We start from the raw sequence: 16,614 nt of genomic DNA, 5'->3' as shown, positions 1-16,614 counted from the left end.
CTCCCAGAGTAAACTTGTGGGGAGCTACAGCATCCAACTGGACAAGAAGCTGCTGGCGGGTTTCCTTGACAAGCTTCAGGCAAAAAAAGATTGCCACCCATGGAGCACGGAGAATGAGCTCCAGAAAAAAGAGATTCAGCACCTCAAAGCCGAGCTGGCTGAAGCGAAACAGGCCAGCCAAACAGATCAAGTCCAGTTTCTGGAGGCTCAGGTCACGGCCCTCTGTGAGGTGCCGCAGAATGCTTCATCGTCCGACTGCGATTGCCTCCGGAAACAGCTGGCGACGGATTCATATATTGAGATGCTGGAGGAGTATCTGCATTACGACAGGGAAGCCTTTCACAGTCTGCACATGGCTTCCTGGAAGAGGGACAATGAGTGGGTTGCAGTTCTGGAAGGAATGAAGGCTGAACATGAAGCCCAACGTCAGGCATCCAGCGCAGAGATTGATGCGTTAAAAGCTGATCTGAAGGCATCGCATCATCAGTGGCAGCAACTCCAGCAGGAGAAGAACTCCCTGATACAAGAGTTGGAGACATCCAGAAGTCAGCAAGTGGAGGAGATTGGGGCAATCTCTCTGGAAATGAACACTGCTAAGAATGCTCTGAAGGAGCTGCAACGTCGTTGGGAGGAGAAGGAGCAGAAGTCGTCTCTTCTCCAAGAGACAAACGTTCAGCCGAGGGAGGAGCAGGACCTGCAGGAGAAAGAGGCGTCCTCCAAACCCCAGCTTAACCTCAAGGAGAGATCATCATCCTGCAATGAAGCTGATCTGCAGGAGAACGAGGAGAACTGTGTGACCGAGCAGGAGCCTCATTTAGAAAATGAAGAGGAGCTGGAGCACACAGACAAAACCGACATGGAAGATCTTCAGAGCCCCGTCCCAGAACAGAAGCCACAGAAAAAAAAGAAGTGGTACAGAAGATTGCTGGCCAGACTGAAATAACTTATTTAACCTCCTGACAGCTGCGCCCCTGCACATATGTCCGGACACCCTTATGCTTGAAGCTTCAAGCATAAGGGTGTCCGGACATATGTGCGCTTGGCACCAGGACACGCTCGATGATCGACTTTGTAGTCGTCTCACCGGACTTGCGGACGCATGTCTTGGACACTCGGGTGAAGAGAGGGGCGGAGCTGTCAACCGACCATCACCTGGTGGTGAGTCAACTCCGATGGTGGGGGAGGATGCCGGACAGACCTGGCAGGCCCAAACGTATTGTGAGGGTCTGTCGGGAACGTCTGGCAGAATCTCCTGTCAGAAGGAGTTTTAACTCCCACCTCCGGGAGAGCTTCGACCATGTTCCGGGGGAGGCAGGGGACATCGAGTCTGAGTCGACCATGTTTCGTGCCTCCATTGTTGAAGCGGCCGATCGGTGCTGTGGCCGTAAGGTGGTCGGTGCCTGTCGTGGCGGCAATCCCAGAACCTCTTGGTGGACACCGGTGGTGAGGGACGCCGTCAAGCTGAAGAAGGAGTCCTATCAGGCCTTTTTGGCAGCAGACAGGTACCGACAGACCAAGCGGGGCGCAGCTACCGCGGTTGCTGAGGCAGAAACCCGGGCATGGGAGGAGTTCGGTGAGGCCATGGAAAACGACTTCCGGACGGCTTCGAAGAGGTTCTGGACCACCATCCGGCGTCTCAGGAGGGGGAAGCAGTGCACGGTCATATAATGGACATATGTCCACTACAGAGCTTTCTGGTAAACACCAGAAAGCTCTGGCCAAAGCAGGAGAACAGGCTTCTCTGGTGTCAAATGTAAAATGTTTCTCCTGAACTATAATCACAACTTTAAATAAAATTAGCAAAAAAATGTCCATTCGAGTCCTGTGTGTTACTAACTATTTATTACATGAACTGATCCGTTCCGATGACAGCAGACGACTGGACTCGGATCTGATTACGGCTGAGTCGTGACCGTCCTGTTGAGGCGATGTAGAGTTTGAGAAGTCACGAATGTGCACACTTAACCCTCTTGACTCACCTTCACCATCGTTTAAACATACTCACTTAGCTGATTTGTATTTTTGGATTCTAAACATATACACATCTATAAATAGTCTATCAATACTTCATCACATATAGTTTCTAATCTTTATATAAATCTATACAGACAAAAAAAACACACACGCTGACTTTAGTTTGTCCCTTCAGAGAGCTAGCACAGGAAGTTTGTGTATTCCTGTTTCCTCCCAGTGACTGACATTACGTTCCAGATTTACGTTGCAGGAAAACATTATAAAATCTTTTTTGCAGGACTTCTGCGAACCCTCAAAGGATTCGTTCGAGTTTTTTGGTTACATAAATCTGGTAAATCCATCATCAGTGGTGGGTAAGCTGGTTACAAGAGTGGGCTTCGAACGCAGCGTAGAAGTTAGCCTTAGATGAAGCCACCTCGAGAGAGAGAGAAAAAAAGAAGCGACGCGAAGATAAAAGTCAAGAAATTAAGAAACAACAAGAAATTATTCAAGAAGAAGAAAACTACGGCTGATTCCTCTCCCGCTACTCAGCCAACGAGGTATTTTGCCTGTTTTATTTTGTAGTTATTTGATTTTTCTTTAAATTTGAGATTAATTGTTTTGTTTTTTTAACTCTTGTTTTCTTTAGCTCTGAGACATTGATAAAAAAAGAAAAAGAAAAAAAAGAAGTCAGCAGTAATACTCCTGGAAAGCTGTTCAATTAACGAAGGAAATAATCGCCAAATACGAAAATGGCGTCCGGTGTCTTCGGATTTCGATTTTTCTCAAGAAAACTGCGCATAACGATATGGAGAAATCAACCATTTCAAAATGTATTTTTATTTTTAAACTCAGCTAAATAGAAAGAAAAGGGAATTCATCTAGTTTCCACTATTTCTTACGGGAAATATAACTTCGACTTTTGAATAAATTCTGAACAGTATTACAGAACTAATTGTATTCTCCAACGGAGGTTCGACTGGCTGCAGGGCTGGGTGGATGACAACGTGTCTGTTAACGCGTTCACAACTCGTGAATGTGTTCATCTTGAAATCACGAGACCTCTTCCATGAACAAATGATCTTGCGCTCTAACTTTAATGTCGCAGTCTCTATTACCGTTCCTCTTGCTCCATTCTTTATGATCTGATGCCCTCTGCTGGTCACATAATATATCAGAATTACATTGCATATCAACACAGTGAGTAGGATTTTCTTTGGGCAGTTAATGTTTTACAAATGTGAGATTTTATCCGGAAAATATTCTATTCGTTGTGTTTATTCAGGAAAGTGTGCTGCAGTTACGGCTTGCGTCCACTAGAGGCTGTCGGCTCCGGCATTTCAAACAAAACATTTAAATTTTAATTTTAATGCCATTTAAAAACCTCGTCTTTTTTCCAACTGTAGCTGAACTACGTTAGGGTTAGCATATTTCGAATAAAAACATTTCTTACGCCTTCAAAACACTCAAAAATAAGGAGATTTTCCCGGCTTTGAGTTTTCATTGGTTTAGCATGAAACACGTGACCCGGAAGTGTCTACCAGACTGCGGGTAACTAAAATAACTCTCTTTCCCCGCCGTTCTGTGACGTCTTCTCCACTGCGCTGTGTTTTATGTTATTCGTTATTCACGCGACCCGGATCCGGTCCCGGTTCGTGACTCGGTTCTGCGGACCGTCAGTGAGAAGGACGGGGCGGCGGAAGACCCCCCCGCCTCGGACCCTATTCCGGTTATCGCTTCTCGGCCTTTTGGCTAAGATCAAGTGTAGTATCTGTTCTTATCAGTTTAATATCTGATACGTCCCCTACCCGGGGACCATATATTAAATTGATTTTTGGAGCAGGGAGATGGAATAGGGGCTTGCTCCGTCCACTCCACGCATCGACCTGGTATTGCAGTACCTCCGGGAACGGTGCACCCCCCCTTTGATGTTCAGAAATACGACCGTAGAAGCTGCAGCGCGGGTCCGTGTTCTCCCACGCAGCGTGACGTCACGGCCCAGGAGAGGACACGTTCGGTGCCGGTGTTATTTTTTATGGGGATCCAAGTGGGAAAGGTTGAGGAGAGGTGTGGTAAAAAGGCCAAAGGAGAAAGGAGGCAAGGGGGTTCCAGACCTGACCTTGTTTTTAACGTCTTTGTACACCACAGCGCACATTGGAGCAGCCACAGCCCCATCCAGAAACCCAAAAACTGCGGCCATGGCACGCTTCTGGATGGGGTCCTACCTCAGACACTTAAAGATTTTACCCACTGATCTTAAAGTTCCTGTGTCTTTTAACCTGCCACCAGCTTACACTGCGATTAAAAATTTCTTAATGAATTTTAATCTGGAACATGAGGAGTTGTCGGTTTTAACCAGCCATCGCTCTCTTTTATGTGTTGTGCAGGAGCGCGAGCCGGTGAGTCCAGTGCGGGGGCTTGCACTCGGCGAACCCCAAACAGTTTGGCGCAACGTGAACCATCCTGCTCTTTCAAACAAGCTCCGGGATCTGTCCTGGATGGTGGCCCACGAGATCCTCCCGGTCAGGTCCGTAATGCACTCCCGGGGAATGGCAAGACTGTCGATCTGCCCCCGACCGGGTTGTGGCGCCCCGGAGTCGGTGAGGCATCTGCTCTGGGAGTGCGGCGCTGCTGTGGACCTGTGGGAAATGGCCAGCTCCTTGAATTTCCCGTACTTGCCAGCAAGGGAGGTCCTCACTGCACAACTGGTCCTCTACGGAGTGAACCAAAAACAAGTGCCTGCAAAAGAACACGCAAAGCAGTGGCTCGCCATCACCGCCATCAAAGACGCCATCTGGACCTCCAGAAACTTGCTGGTAAGGAAGCACATGCAGATCCCCCCCGTGGCTGCGTTCCGGATGGCGGCAGCAACCGTCAAAGCAGCTGAAGCTGCAGGCGGAAGGCTGCGGACGCAGCCACAAAGAAGAATCGCCTCTGTGCCCATTCGGACGAAGGAGCTGGACCCACGAAAATAAGGACACAGCAGCGGCGGCCTGGCTCTCCGGGTGAGGCAGGCGGGAAGGAGCACGAGGGCGGGGGATCTCCTCTGGGCACCGGGGCAGGACCCCGACAGACCGGCTGTTTGGAGGAGCAGGATGAGTTCCCCTTGGTAGGGACTCACTGCGCTCCGGCACAAACTGAAAGATCAGCAGAGCCTTTTAAACAATGCACTCCTCTTTTAAAGACTGTTTTAAGGGTATTTGACACAGTTTTAACTTGTATAAGATCATCTTTTCACAAACACTTTTATCTGTATAACCTCTTTTAAGGCAGAATTTTAATGTCTTAGATGTGTTTTTACAGAATTGTGTACACATACTATATGAAAAGAATTATATGAATGTATATATGAGTATTAAGTGTCAATAAAACTTTTCGAAAGAAAAAAAAATCTGTTCTTATCAGTTTAATATCTGATACGTCCCCTACCCGGGGACCATATATTAAATTGATTTTTGGAGCAGGGAGGTGGAATAGGGGCTTGCTCCGTCCACTCCACGCATCGACCTGGTATTGCAGTACCTCCAGGACCGGTGCACCCCCCCAATAATGTAAAGAAACAAACAAAAAGCTGGTGAAGACCGAAGCTCTACGTCACTTCCGGGTTCCAGAAGAACCCAACGCCGTTTTGTGTGTCGCAGATTATTTTAACCGAATAAACCTTCATTTCTCTCAGTGTGGAAATTCTTTATAACACAAATGCGCAGTGCGTGTAGGGGGCGTGGTCTCAATAGCCTTGCAGGAAGCATCTGTTTTTTTTAGTCAAGATGATGCTAAAATGTACTTTCCCCAACTATATTTGGGTTCCCTATGTGGAGCAAACCTTCAATTTGGAAAATTCCCAGTTTATTCCCCGTTAATCCATTAAATTCCCATTAATTCCATTCCTCCCGTCGCTGATCAAACTTTAATCTCTGGCTCCACCGAATGGCAAGAAATGCCATACAGGTATTAATGTCGCGCATGCAGTCCGTCCTCCGGAACACCAGGCGGCGCTAATGTCTCATTTAAATGACGTGACGTAACGTTTATTCATTGACAAAAACAAAGTGCGTCGAGCTGTTTCAGTCCGAAGACTCGTTACCCACCAGGTAAAAGGAATTACAGCTGGAAGAGTTAATTTTCTGATTCCTAATTCATGTGATCAACAATGATTGTCAATCCCGAGATGTGTCGAAAAGTTGCAAAAGAACTTTAACCGTCACTTTGGAATAGTCCTCAGAAAGAAGTTCATGGAGGAGATGTGACGTAACAAAGACATGAAAGGGTTCAATAATTATAATAAAGACAAACACAACGTGCTATTATTGGATTATCAGCATTTCCCTTTTTGTGTTTTGGCCTCTGCGTGGGATTTCATGTCCTTCCTCGTATAACTTTAAGAAAATATCAATCACCCAAAAAGAAAAACACACTCAATAATTTCATTTCATAAAATGAGTTTAGCTATGTTTTTAAAAATGTAAAACCGTGTTCATAAATGTTGTCCTAAAGCATTGTTTTAAAAAAAACTTTTTTTTTCATTTTTCTAAAATGAGTGCAGAGATGGACTTGCAGCTTCCACCTCACGAAGGAGACGAGTTCTCAGTGGTGGACATGCACGCAGGAGGACACCCTTTACGGATAGTCCTCAGTGGCTACCCAGCAGTCGAGGGGGACGGCGTGCTGTCCAAACGCCGTTACGCCCGGGACCACCTGGACCACCTCAGGAAGACGCTGCTGTTCGAGCCCCGGGGACACTACGGTGAAGAGCGAGCTGCCCGAGGCCGACAGGGGGCGCTGTTCATGCACAACGAGGGCTACAGCACCACGTGTGGACACGCCGTCATCGCCCTGGGACGCTTTGCCGTGGACTACGGACTGGTGGAGCGTCCCCCCGGTCTCCAGAGACCCAAGTGAACATCCACTGCCCCTGCAGGCTGGTGAAGGCGTTTGTCGAGTACTCTGACGGTAAAACGGGGGCGGTGAGGTTTCACAGCGTGCCGGCCTTCGTCTTCGCTACGGGTAGGATGCGTGAAACTGATCCCTAGAGGGGTCCGCGTGTCCTGCGGGACTCATGAAGGGACCTGTCCTTCTAGATGTGACGTGGCGGTGGAGGGATTCGGCCACGTGACGGTGGACATCAGCTACGGAGGAGCCTTCTACGCCTTCGTCGGCGGCCAGAGGTTCGGCCTCGACGTGTCCAAGTCCAGGATGCGAGATCTGGTGGACGCGGCCACGGCCGTGACCGACGCCGTCAAGTCTCAGGTGGAGCAATAGACTACAGTACCCATGATTCAGAGCGAGGGGGAGAGCCCAAAGAGGAACATTTCTGCTCCTCGTGAGAGAAAAACAAATGCGTACGAGAAACGGGTTGATCTTACATTCAGTCTCTCTAAGACCCGTTTGACCTCCAGGTGAAGTTCCGCCACCCCACCAGTGAGGATCTGGCCTTCTGTTATGGGACCATCCTCACCGATGGCAGAGATGATTTCTCCTCCGATGCCACCGCCAATGTCTGCGTGTTTGCAGACGCTCGGGTACCTCGGGTGGGGAGGCCGCCTCATACCGGACACACACGGAGCGATTCGATATCGAGAGGTTTTAAACCGATATAAACCTGGTCGCAGGTGGACCGGAGCCCCACGGGTTCTGGTGTGACGGCGCGAGTGGCTCTTCAGGATCACAAAGGGCTCGTCCAGCTGGACCAGGCCAGGACCTTTCAGAGTGGAACCACTGGATCCCGGTTCACAGGGCGAGCCGTCAAGGTACCAGAGCTGGAGCCGGTTATGTGATCGCCCAGAATGGATTAAAGTTTGAGGCACATCTGGATTCTGATGCTCAATCAAGATCACTTTGTTTTTTTTATCTGACTTTTTGCCCAATATATCATGAATAAAAATACCCAGGCGTGTACAACTCAAGCCATCACAGAAAATGTCTGTTTTTATTGATGTAGGAAATGCATCTTGAACACTAAACGTTTCCCTTCTGACCAGCATGAAGTATGAACATCTCTTTGAGAATGAATCCCTCAGTTTGCCTGCTCAGGTGGAATCGGTTCAGAATGACATTAATGACTGGACGCCCTCTAAATACCTTTATGACGTTGATGGCTGTTGCAACAAAGAACCGCCTGCTTGGTTGATGCCTTCGTTTCTGTTCAGGAGACAACGTGTGGCGGCTACGAGGCCGTCGTGGTGGAAGTTGCTGGCAGAGCCTTTTATACCGGAGCTTCACGCTTCGTCCAGGAGACGGATGACGAGCTGAAACTCGGCTTTCTGCTCAACTAAACCGGCGTTGCACGTTGTGTTTGCACACGAGCGCTCCAACAAGGGGTGTGGATCCATAATTGTGTAAGGAAAATACAGTATTCAAATATTCCATTGGCTTTGGTTGTTTTGTTTTTCAAAATAATATTTTTTATTTTGAATTAAAAGCTCTAGTGTATAGAATTTCCTGGTAATTGACAGTTACAGGCAATTAAACAACCTCCACCTCACCCTCATCTAAGGGGGCCACCGAAACACCTGATAATCCCTGAGTAGATAATCTAAATGAAATAAATAAATCATATCAATTGCATTGACCGACCACTAGATGGAGCTACACCCTACTCACAGCAAGAAGGTGCTGGCTTTGTTTGGGGGGGGCTCTCTAGATTCCTCCAACAACATGCAACTTGGGTGAACTGGTCACACCAAATTCTCTGCAGGTGTGTGAGCGTGTCGTTTCTTTCGTGTGGCTCCGATGAGCTGGCGCCTTGTCCGGGGTGTACCCCCAACCCTCTTCTGTTCAAATGGGAGAACATAAAAAAGAATAGAATCCAAAGTGCAAGATGTTGCAAACGACACAGGAAGCCGCATCACTGTTCTTCCTCTTTATTATTAACAGTTCAGTATAATGGAAGGAAATATTTAAATGATATAAAGTCCAATAACGGAGGTCGACACTGGATGGATCCACGCTGGATCCACATCCTTCAAAACGGCCCTAAAAATACACCTTTCAGGGGGACAGAAATGGAGATAGTCATCACGACTCTCTCCGGATCAAACCCCCCCCCCCCCCCTTTTTTGTCCACCTCCGCTGCACATATTAATTGCCTTAGTAATTTATTGTAATTTATATAATCTATTGTCATTCATTGTCATTTTGCATCAGTGGTTAAAATCATTTTATTTTTATTTTTCTAATGTTACGTTGCATCAATTAGGTTATTGAATATTGGTTTTATTTTTATTTGTATTGTTAAATTTGTATTGTTAATTGTGGATGATTTATGTACGAAGGACTTTCAACGGAAACAAGACCGCAAGGGCTTTTTAGAAATGCTCCTCTTAGGCAGGATGTGTGACTGTACTTGTACTGTAATACATGCTACTGTGTGACTGTACTTGTACTGTAATACATGCTACTGTGTGACTGTACTTGTACTCTAATACATGCTACTGTGTGACTGTACTTGTACTCTAACATTCTATCTAATAATTATATTCATTCATTCATTCACACTGCTCATGGAGCAAACCTAAATTAAGTTGGACAGTGGGCGGTGACGATGACCCCCAACCCCTTTAGATGTTGCGTTTTGTGACGGGTCGCTCTCTAGCATCTGTAGTCTGGTTGTCGATACGCTTTCGGTTGCGTTTCGTCTTGGATAAGTCCTCGTCAAAGACCTCCCCCGACCGCAGCGCCGACACCAAGTCGCCAAATTCAATCGTGTCGGAGGCGACCACCAGCAGCTGTTTATTTTAGATTAGCATAAAAATAGGAAATAGCCTTTAGCGCTGGCCGAAGGTAACAAAATCTGAAGAGCTGCTTCTTGGCTGCACTCACATCTCCAGACTGACGGATTTGATGTTGAAATAATACACGAGAGCAGTATCAATCTGTAATTCTGATCATCTGCCAGAAAGAAACGGATATGCTTCTCAAAAATATTCATAGTATTAAAGAACATTCTCAGTAAAAGAGACCAGTTCAATTTACTAGCTAAACTTTTCACTTGAAAGATTAAAGTCATGTTTAAAAATAAAATGTTGCTTTAACTCTGCATTCAGTTCTCAATGGATGAATCTAAAAGGGAAAGTCAGATTATGCTCCACGATCTTAAAGTATCGGTGCATTCTGACGGCTGTCGTGCCTGAGCTTCCGTTTTGGCCCTGCGCTCCTCCTCCTCTTTGCGTTTGCGCACGTTCCCGTTCTCCTGCTGAGCCTCAGAGAACGACTGCAGGAACTGGTCAAAGACGCCGAAGAACTCATCCGGCTGCATCTCACCGGGATCCTCACCGAAGTGCTTCACCGCCCTCAGGAACTGTGGGACCAAAGAGAAGGGGCGAGCGGGGGGGGGATGGAATTAGGTTTCCAGCAGGACGCAGCAGAAGCACGTTTTACTGAGTCTCTGACCGTTTCACAGGAGACTCGTTAGATCTCGGCGCTTTGAAAGGAGAGCAGGGAACCAGCTGTGAGACATCGAAGGCTCACAGCTGGTTCCCTGCTCTCCTCCTGTATAATATTCATCTTATTTTTTTTCCTCTTATTGACAAACCAAATAGAGTGACCTGTAAAACAGCCACTCTTATTGACAACATTATAACTAATACATTTGATTATCAAGTTAACTCAGGAATATTATACTCTGGCATTTCTGACCATTTTCCTGTTTTCCATGTCACTTCAAGTAATAGTTTTAAACATAAGGTTGCAAATGTTGGAGTAAGTTTCCGCAAATTCAATGAAGATAACATCAAATGCTTTAGAGGTAAGGTCGAGAACGTAAATTGGGAAGAAGTTTATCATCAGCAGGACGCCAACAAAGCCAATCAATGTTTTATCCATCTGTTCAATACCGTATTTAATGAGTGTTTTCCACTTGTGAACATCAAAATCAATAAACGACATGGTTTTAATAAACCCTGGTTCACTACTGGTTTCTTAAAATCCTCATTTAAGAAAAACAGATTATATCAAAAGTTAATCTCCAATCCGACTCCACAGAACTCTAATACATATAAAAAATATAGAAACAAGTTTACTTATTTACTTCGTATGGCAAAGAAGAAATACTATTCAGATAAATTCAAAGAATCTACTAATAACATAAAAAATACATGGAATATTATAAATAAATATAAATTTATATTCATAAATTCTTTCTGTTATCATCTGATATCCACTCATATTCAGTAAGAGGTCAGAAACATTTTCATTTACCGCTTTGTCGTACATCGAGTCATAAATCCTTTATCAAATTCCGTGGTCCCCAACTTTGGAACTCTTTAGACAAGTCGTTAAAACTATTATCTACGTACACAATGTTTAAGTCTAATTTGGTGAAGTATATTCTGTCCAGGCATGTATAGTATTTTAAAATTAATTTGTAGTTTGTGTGATCTTTGTTCTTGTTGTTTTTTTGTTTGTTTTGATTTTGGGTTTTATTTTTAAAATTGTTTTTATTTTACTTTATTTTATTTTCCATATTTTCTTTCTTTCTTTAGCTCAGTTTGTTTGCTGGGTTTTTTCCGTGTATCTTTTCCTTTTTAGCTTTTATTTAACTTCCTTTTTTTTGTTTTATATGTATATTGATTGATTTTGTTTAGTTAATTTGAACTTGAGGGGAGGATTTTTATATAAGCCCTTTCGGCTTCTTTTCCTCTCCTGCACTATTATTTGCCTTTGTAATGTTTTGTTTATGTTTATTATTGTGCATATGAATAAAATAAAAAAATTAAATGAAAGGTTTCCTTTTAAAACTCAAAGCTGGTTCGGGCTTGAACCCACAAACTCAACATCTCAGGTCAGACGCTGATCCTGCCGAACCACCAGAGGCCCAAGAGTCGGTCAGAACTCGAGATTTACAGATGCAATGAGAGAATTCATCCTCAATTTACTTACCGGGTTAAATAAAGGTTAAATGTTTTTTTTTTTTTTTTTTTATGAGAGCTGGAAGATGAAACATAAAAAAAAACAGAGCCCGGTGTTTACGAGGTCGCAGAAAGACGCGACTCGAAGCGTTGACATCGTCGATGCCAGCCTGGTTGGAAGCAGGTAAGGGGAGGAGCCACTGCGAGGATCTGTAAACAACGCAAATGTAAACATTCAATTAAAACACACAAGTACTGCAGGTTCGAGCGCCGGTACGTTTTTACACTTTTGTGACATAAGATCTAATATATTTATTGAAAAACAGCCTTTATGTGTTGCATCTGGAACAGTTAGAAAATAAGTGTCGCGTTTTTCGCCATAATAAAGCGCCTTTGGTTAGAATCTGTGATTTGGACCCGACCATGAAAAGTCAAAGTGAATCAGAGTTGATTTGTATTTTTACCTGATTTTTTAATCCATAAATGGTTTTAATGTTAACATTTAATGTGTTTTTTTCTGGACTCATTCTGGTTCAGATCCAGAAGACATTTATTATGATAGTTCATATCGGACTCCTTTGAGACTGATTTTTGGTGAGTGAATTTAATGCATATTATACAGTATATATATATATATATATATTTAAATCTTCCATTATAAGTAAATGGGAAAATCCAGATCATTATAAATTTTTTATTTAATAATTGCATTTTTTAAAAATCTGGATCGCTCTCGAAATGTAATGGAATCCAAGTTAGACCAAGACCCATTTTCAGATTTTTTTTATCAAGATTCATCCAACAGTTTTTCTGTAATCCTGCTAACAATGACGTAAAATAACTAAAAACAAGCTCCTTGCTGGACGTTTCAAATGAATGCTGTGGCTCCAAGCTTTGACCAGACCTCTATTGATGATAAACAACTTGGTGTTGGAATTAGAGCTGGGGGGGGGGGGGGCATCGAATAGACTCGCTATATCGCGGGTTGTTCCACGTGAGATGTATGAAAGACACATCGAGACCGGCGAGGACAAATTATTAATGTAAATGTTTTACCGCATCGGTCCCTTCTAAATGCGGCCCTCTGCTGTTGATTTTAAAGTATTACAAACTTCATCATTGATTGATTGATAGTCTTGACATCGATTTCTGATTATTTATTTTAAATCTTTGTCTGGTGGACAATTTAATCATATTAAACTATAAAATATGTCATGTGTAAACTGTTTTCTTTCTTTTTTTAAAGTTATTGTAAATACTTCTATCAGAGTGATAAACTATAGTTAATTATCTTATTCCAAACTTTTAAATGCCAAATTCAACCAATCAGCACCTCGCACATCATTTGGAGCGTTGGATCAAAGCCCATCGTCCTGACAACGGCGAGTATAGCGATCGAAGCCACAGTGAAGTCTGCGCGTCTTTCTCATCACGAGTAGCTTCGTTGCGGCTTTTTTTTTAACAATTCAACCTCGAGACAACTTTAATAAGAAGATGGCGGCCACGGCAAGTCACACCGAACGTAAGTAACTCTCCTTTTGCCCAGCAGGGGGCGGAGAAGGGTCGAGCTGGATACTTGTTTGCTGAAGCGGTTGGGATTGATACCAACACTTCCGGTCTTTGCATTAAATGAACCCAAATTTATTTGATGCAAAGACTGGAAGTCTTGTTAAGAAGATAAATATGTGTTTATGCTAATATCTGCTGTTTGCAATGCATCAATGTCAAATAAGGATTTAAATGGTGACGACTTTGGGGACAACAGTTGGACTGTTGGACAAATGAAATCCTGGACACGTCCTCGCTGAAAGTAAAACCTTCATGTCAATTCAGGATGTTATCTCCTCTGCCACAGTTTAAAAAATATATGCTCTTAATCATCATTTTCTTTTGGGCGGGGGCTCAACCTTTATTTAGAGTTATTGAAAATACTTCTGACAGAGTGATGAACTAGTTAATAAGAGCGTAACGGAAGCTACGACGCAGGCAGGAAGAAACCCAGACGTGACGACGTTATTATTAAATACAATGTTTATATTATCACAGGAAGGGACGTAACGTCAGGCAGCTTATAAGGAACTTTAATATGATTTGTTTTTTGTTCCTTTCATTCAAATCAGTGGCGTTTGGGGGGGGGGGGGGGGGCAGCTTCGTTTAATCCATCGAGTTTCAGTAATAATTGATCATTAATGCAGAATAAAAGCAGGAAGATTCAGTAACTTTCCTTTTGCCCAGTAGGGGGCGCCCTTATATGATCGTCAAAATTATACCCGGAACTCAATCCGGGAATTAGACGAGCCCGTTGTCAGCGCTCAGGACGCTGATTGGCTGAGCGTTGGTTAAACAGCGACGATGCCCCGCCCCCTGCGGACGGAGAGAGAGGAGAAGCAGAAAATGTTCCATCGTCTCACGGAAGAGTTTCAGTCTTTGCTGCTGCGATGATTATTTTATCTTGATAATCTAAATGATCTGTTAAAGTCTGCTTTGTGAAATAATGACACAGATTCCAGAATCATCTGTGTTTCATGCTGGGGGGGGGGGGGGTTACAACAACTTGGTTGTGTTTCCCTCCCTCGCTGAGTAAATTCTCTCCATCTTCTCTCATCACCCGAAGCGACTGAGATCCAGGAAGGTCAGCTCCTCCGAAGCGTCTCCTCCTGCTACCTGGTGCAGGAGTTCATCGGGGAAGGGACTTTTGGGAAGGTCAACATCTGTGCCAACCTGAGAACGCAGGAGAAAGTGGCCGTGAAGTTCCTGAACAAGAAGAAAGGGAAACTCCACCTGGAGAAGGAGGTGCAGTTCTTCAGTGTGTGTGTGTGTGTGTGTGTGTTTGTGTGTGTGTGTGTGTGTGTGTGTGCGTGTGTGTGTGTGTGTGTGTGTGTGTGTGTGTGCTCCTCCGGAACATGAACCAAGTCTCCCGTCTTTACCCCCCAGTTCCACATGTTGGAGCTCCTGAGGGCCTTGAACCCAGACCGGTCAAACATCTCCAAGGTCATCGAGCAGTTTGAGCACGGGGGCAACGTTTGTCAAGTGTTCGAGCTGCTCGACATTAATCTGCTGGACCTGATGGAACGTCGGGACTGGCAGCCGCTGTCCCTGGATGAGCTCCGGTCAATCGGCCGTCAGGTGTGTGTTGCAATATGACATCAATCACCCTGGGGGCGATGGTGGCGCAGTGGTTGAAAGGGGCAGACAGGATAGGGAGGGTGGACATAGGGCTGAAGGAGAGGAAGGATTATTTTAGGGTGTTAGGAGTCAACTTAGGGATAGCGGATAGAGAAGGGAGAGACATGCAGTACGAAGGGATCGTCAACAGCATCAGGAAGTGGTTGAGGTTTTGGAAGAGGAGAGGGTTGAAGCTGAGGGGGAAAGTGGTTGTGCTGAACGGGTTGGTGATGAGTCAGCTTGTGTGTGCGATGGCTGTGTTGGATGTGCCGGAGAGGGTGATGCGAGATGTGGATGAGCTGGTTAAGGATTTTCTGTGGGGAGGGAAGGGAGTCAGGATAGCTAGGGAGGTACTGGAAAACGATTATGTGGACGGGGGATTGAAGCAGATTAATTTACGGGATAAGGTGAAGGCACTCAGAGTTAAAACGGTGATTAGATATTTGGATAAAGGTAGGGACCGTGGGTGGAAGGTTTTTTTGAGGGAGGCGATGAATAAATGTGGGGGGTGCGGGGAGAGCGGAGTGTACATGGCACTGAAGAAGGCAAGAATGAACGGAGTGAGCGAGTTTTATAAGGAAGTACTGGCGGCATGGGGAGAGTTTGTGAAGTATGAGTGTGCGAACGTGAAGCAGGTGTGGGAGCAACCACTGTTCTTTAACCCACAAATAACACACGAGGGGAACACAGTGTACAACAGGGTCATGTGGGAGGCGGGGTTTAGGAAGATCAGGGATATAGTCTACGAACATGTACCGGGGTTCATGAGGGCACAGGTGATGGTGGATGAGGTGAGGGAAAGGGAGGAAGAGATTTGCCGGGGCACGGCGGAAGGAGTGATGGAGAGAATGAAGAGTGGAATGCCGTGCGAATGGGTGAGAATGATTGAGGAGGAGGAGAGCGTGTGAAGAAGGAGAGATCGAGATGTATGCGGGTGAGGGTGAACGGAGGGTGAGGCTGGAGAATGTCAAGACGAGAATGGTGTATAAATGCTTGAGGGCGAATGAGGTGAGGAGACCGGCTGCAGAGAGAGTGTGGGTGAGAGTAGTGAACGAAGTGAGAGTGGAAACGATATGGAAGAACCTGAGGGTGAAATGGAACAGCCATGAATGTGAGGATTTTGATTTTCTTTTACGTCACAATAGGGTGTTCAATAATTTAATAATTAGTAGGTTTGATGCGAATGTGAAGAAAGAATGTGATGTGTGTAGCGTGAGGGTAGAAACGTGTGTGCGTGAGTTTGTTGAATGCAGAGAGCTTCAGGATGAGGGAGATGATTGACAGATGCTGGAGAGGACGGTTTGTGGTGGAGATGGAGTGGAAGGCATTGTGGCTGTTTGGAGTGACCGGGAAGAAGAAGGGGGAGAACATCAATCTGTTAAACCTGGTCCTGAGCCATGCGAGGTATGCGGTAAAATTCAGGAGGAATCTGGCCCACTATGACAATAATGTAACGGACGTCTGGAGGTTATTCAGGAACACGGTGAGGAGGACAATAACGACACTACACAAGAACATTGATCACAAAGACTTTCTGCAGGGGTTTATTGAGGGGAGCACTTTGGTTCAAATGCACGGTGAAGCACTGAAATCTAATTTTGACTGAGTTACTGATGTTCGGTTTTATTGATCTGTTTTGATTTGGTGGGAG

The 16,614-nt window shown here is 45.1% G+C and overlaps 1 protein-coding gene, 1 non-coding gene and 1 pseudogene across 2 annotated transcripts; all 3 read left to right on the top strand.

Moving 5' to 3' along the window:
- The first annotated feature begins 3,685 nt into the window (after positions 1-3,685).
- LOC137915683 (U2 spliceosomal RNA) lies at positions 3,686-3,876 on the top strand. The gene has a single exon (XR_011106442.1). It is a non-coding gene; the product is annotated as a U2 spliceosomal RNA (small nuclear RNA).
- Positions 3,877-5,320: 1,444 nt separating this feature from the next.
- On the top strand, positions 5,321-5,497 carry LOC137915684 (U2 spliceosomal RNA; annotated as a pseudogene).
- A 1,001-nt stretch (positions 5,498-6,498) lies between these two features.
- Positions 6,499-8,225, top strand: LOC137915678 (trans-L-3-hydroxyproline dehydratase-like). The gene is given in 6 exon segments (XM_068758823.1): positions 6,499-6,825; positions 6,828-6,966; positions 7,016-7,200; positions 7,350-7,472; positions 7,563-7,700; positions 8,100-8,225. Coding segments are annotated over 6 exon segments (1,038 nt in total).
- Positions 8,226-16,614: the final 8,389 nt, after the last annotated feature.

This window comes from Brachionichthys hirsutus, unplaced genomic scaffold (genome assembly GCF_040956055.1).
Source record: "Brachionichthys hirsutus isolate HB-005 unplaced genomic scaffold, CSIRO-AGI_Bhir_v1 contig_408, whole genome shotgun sequence".
Classification (NCBI taxonomy): domain Eukaryota; kingdom Metazoa; phylum Chordata; class Actinopteri; order Lophiiformes; family Brachionichthyidae; genus Brachionichthys; species Brachionichthys hirsutus.
This window is presented reverse-complemented; position numbering and strand designations above follow the sequence as displayed.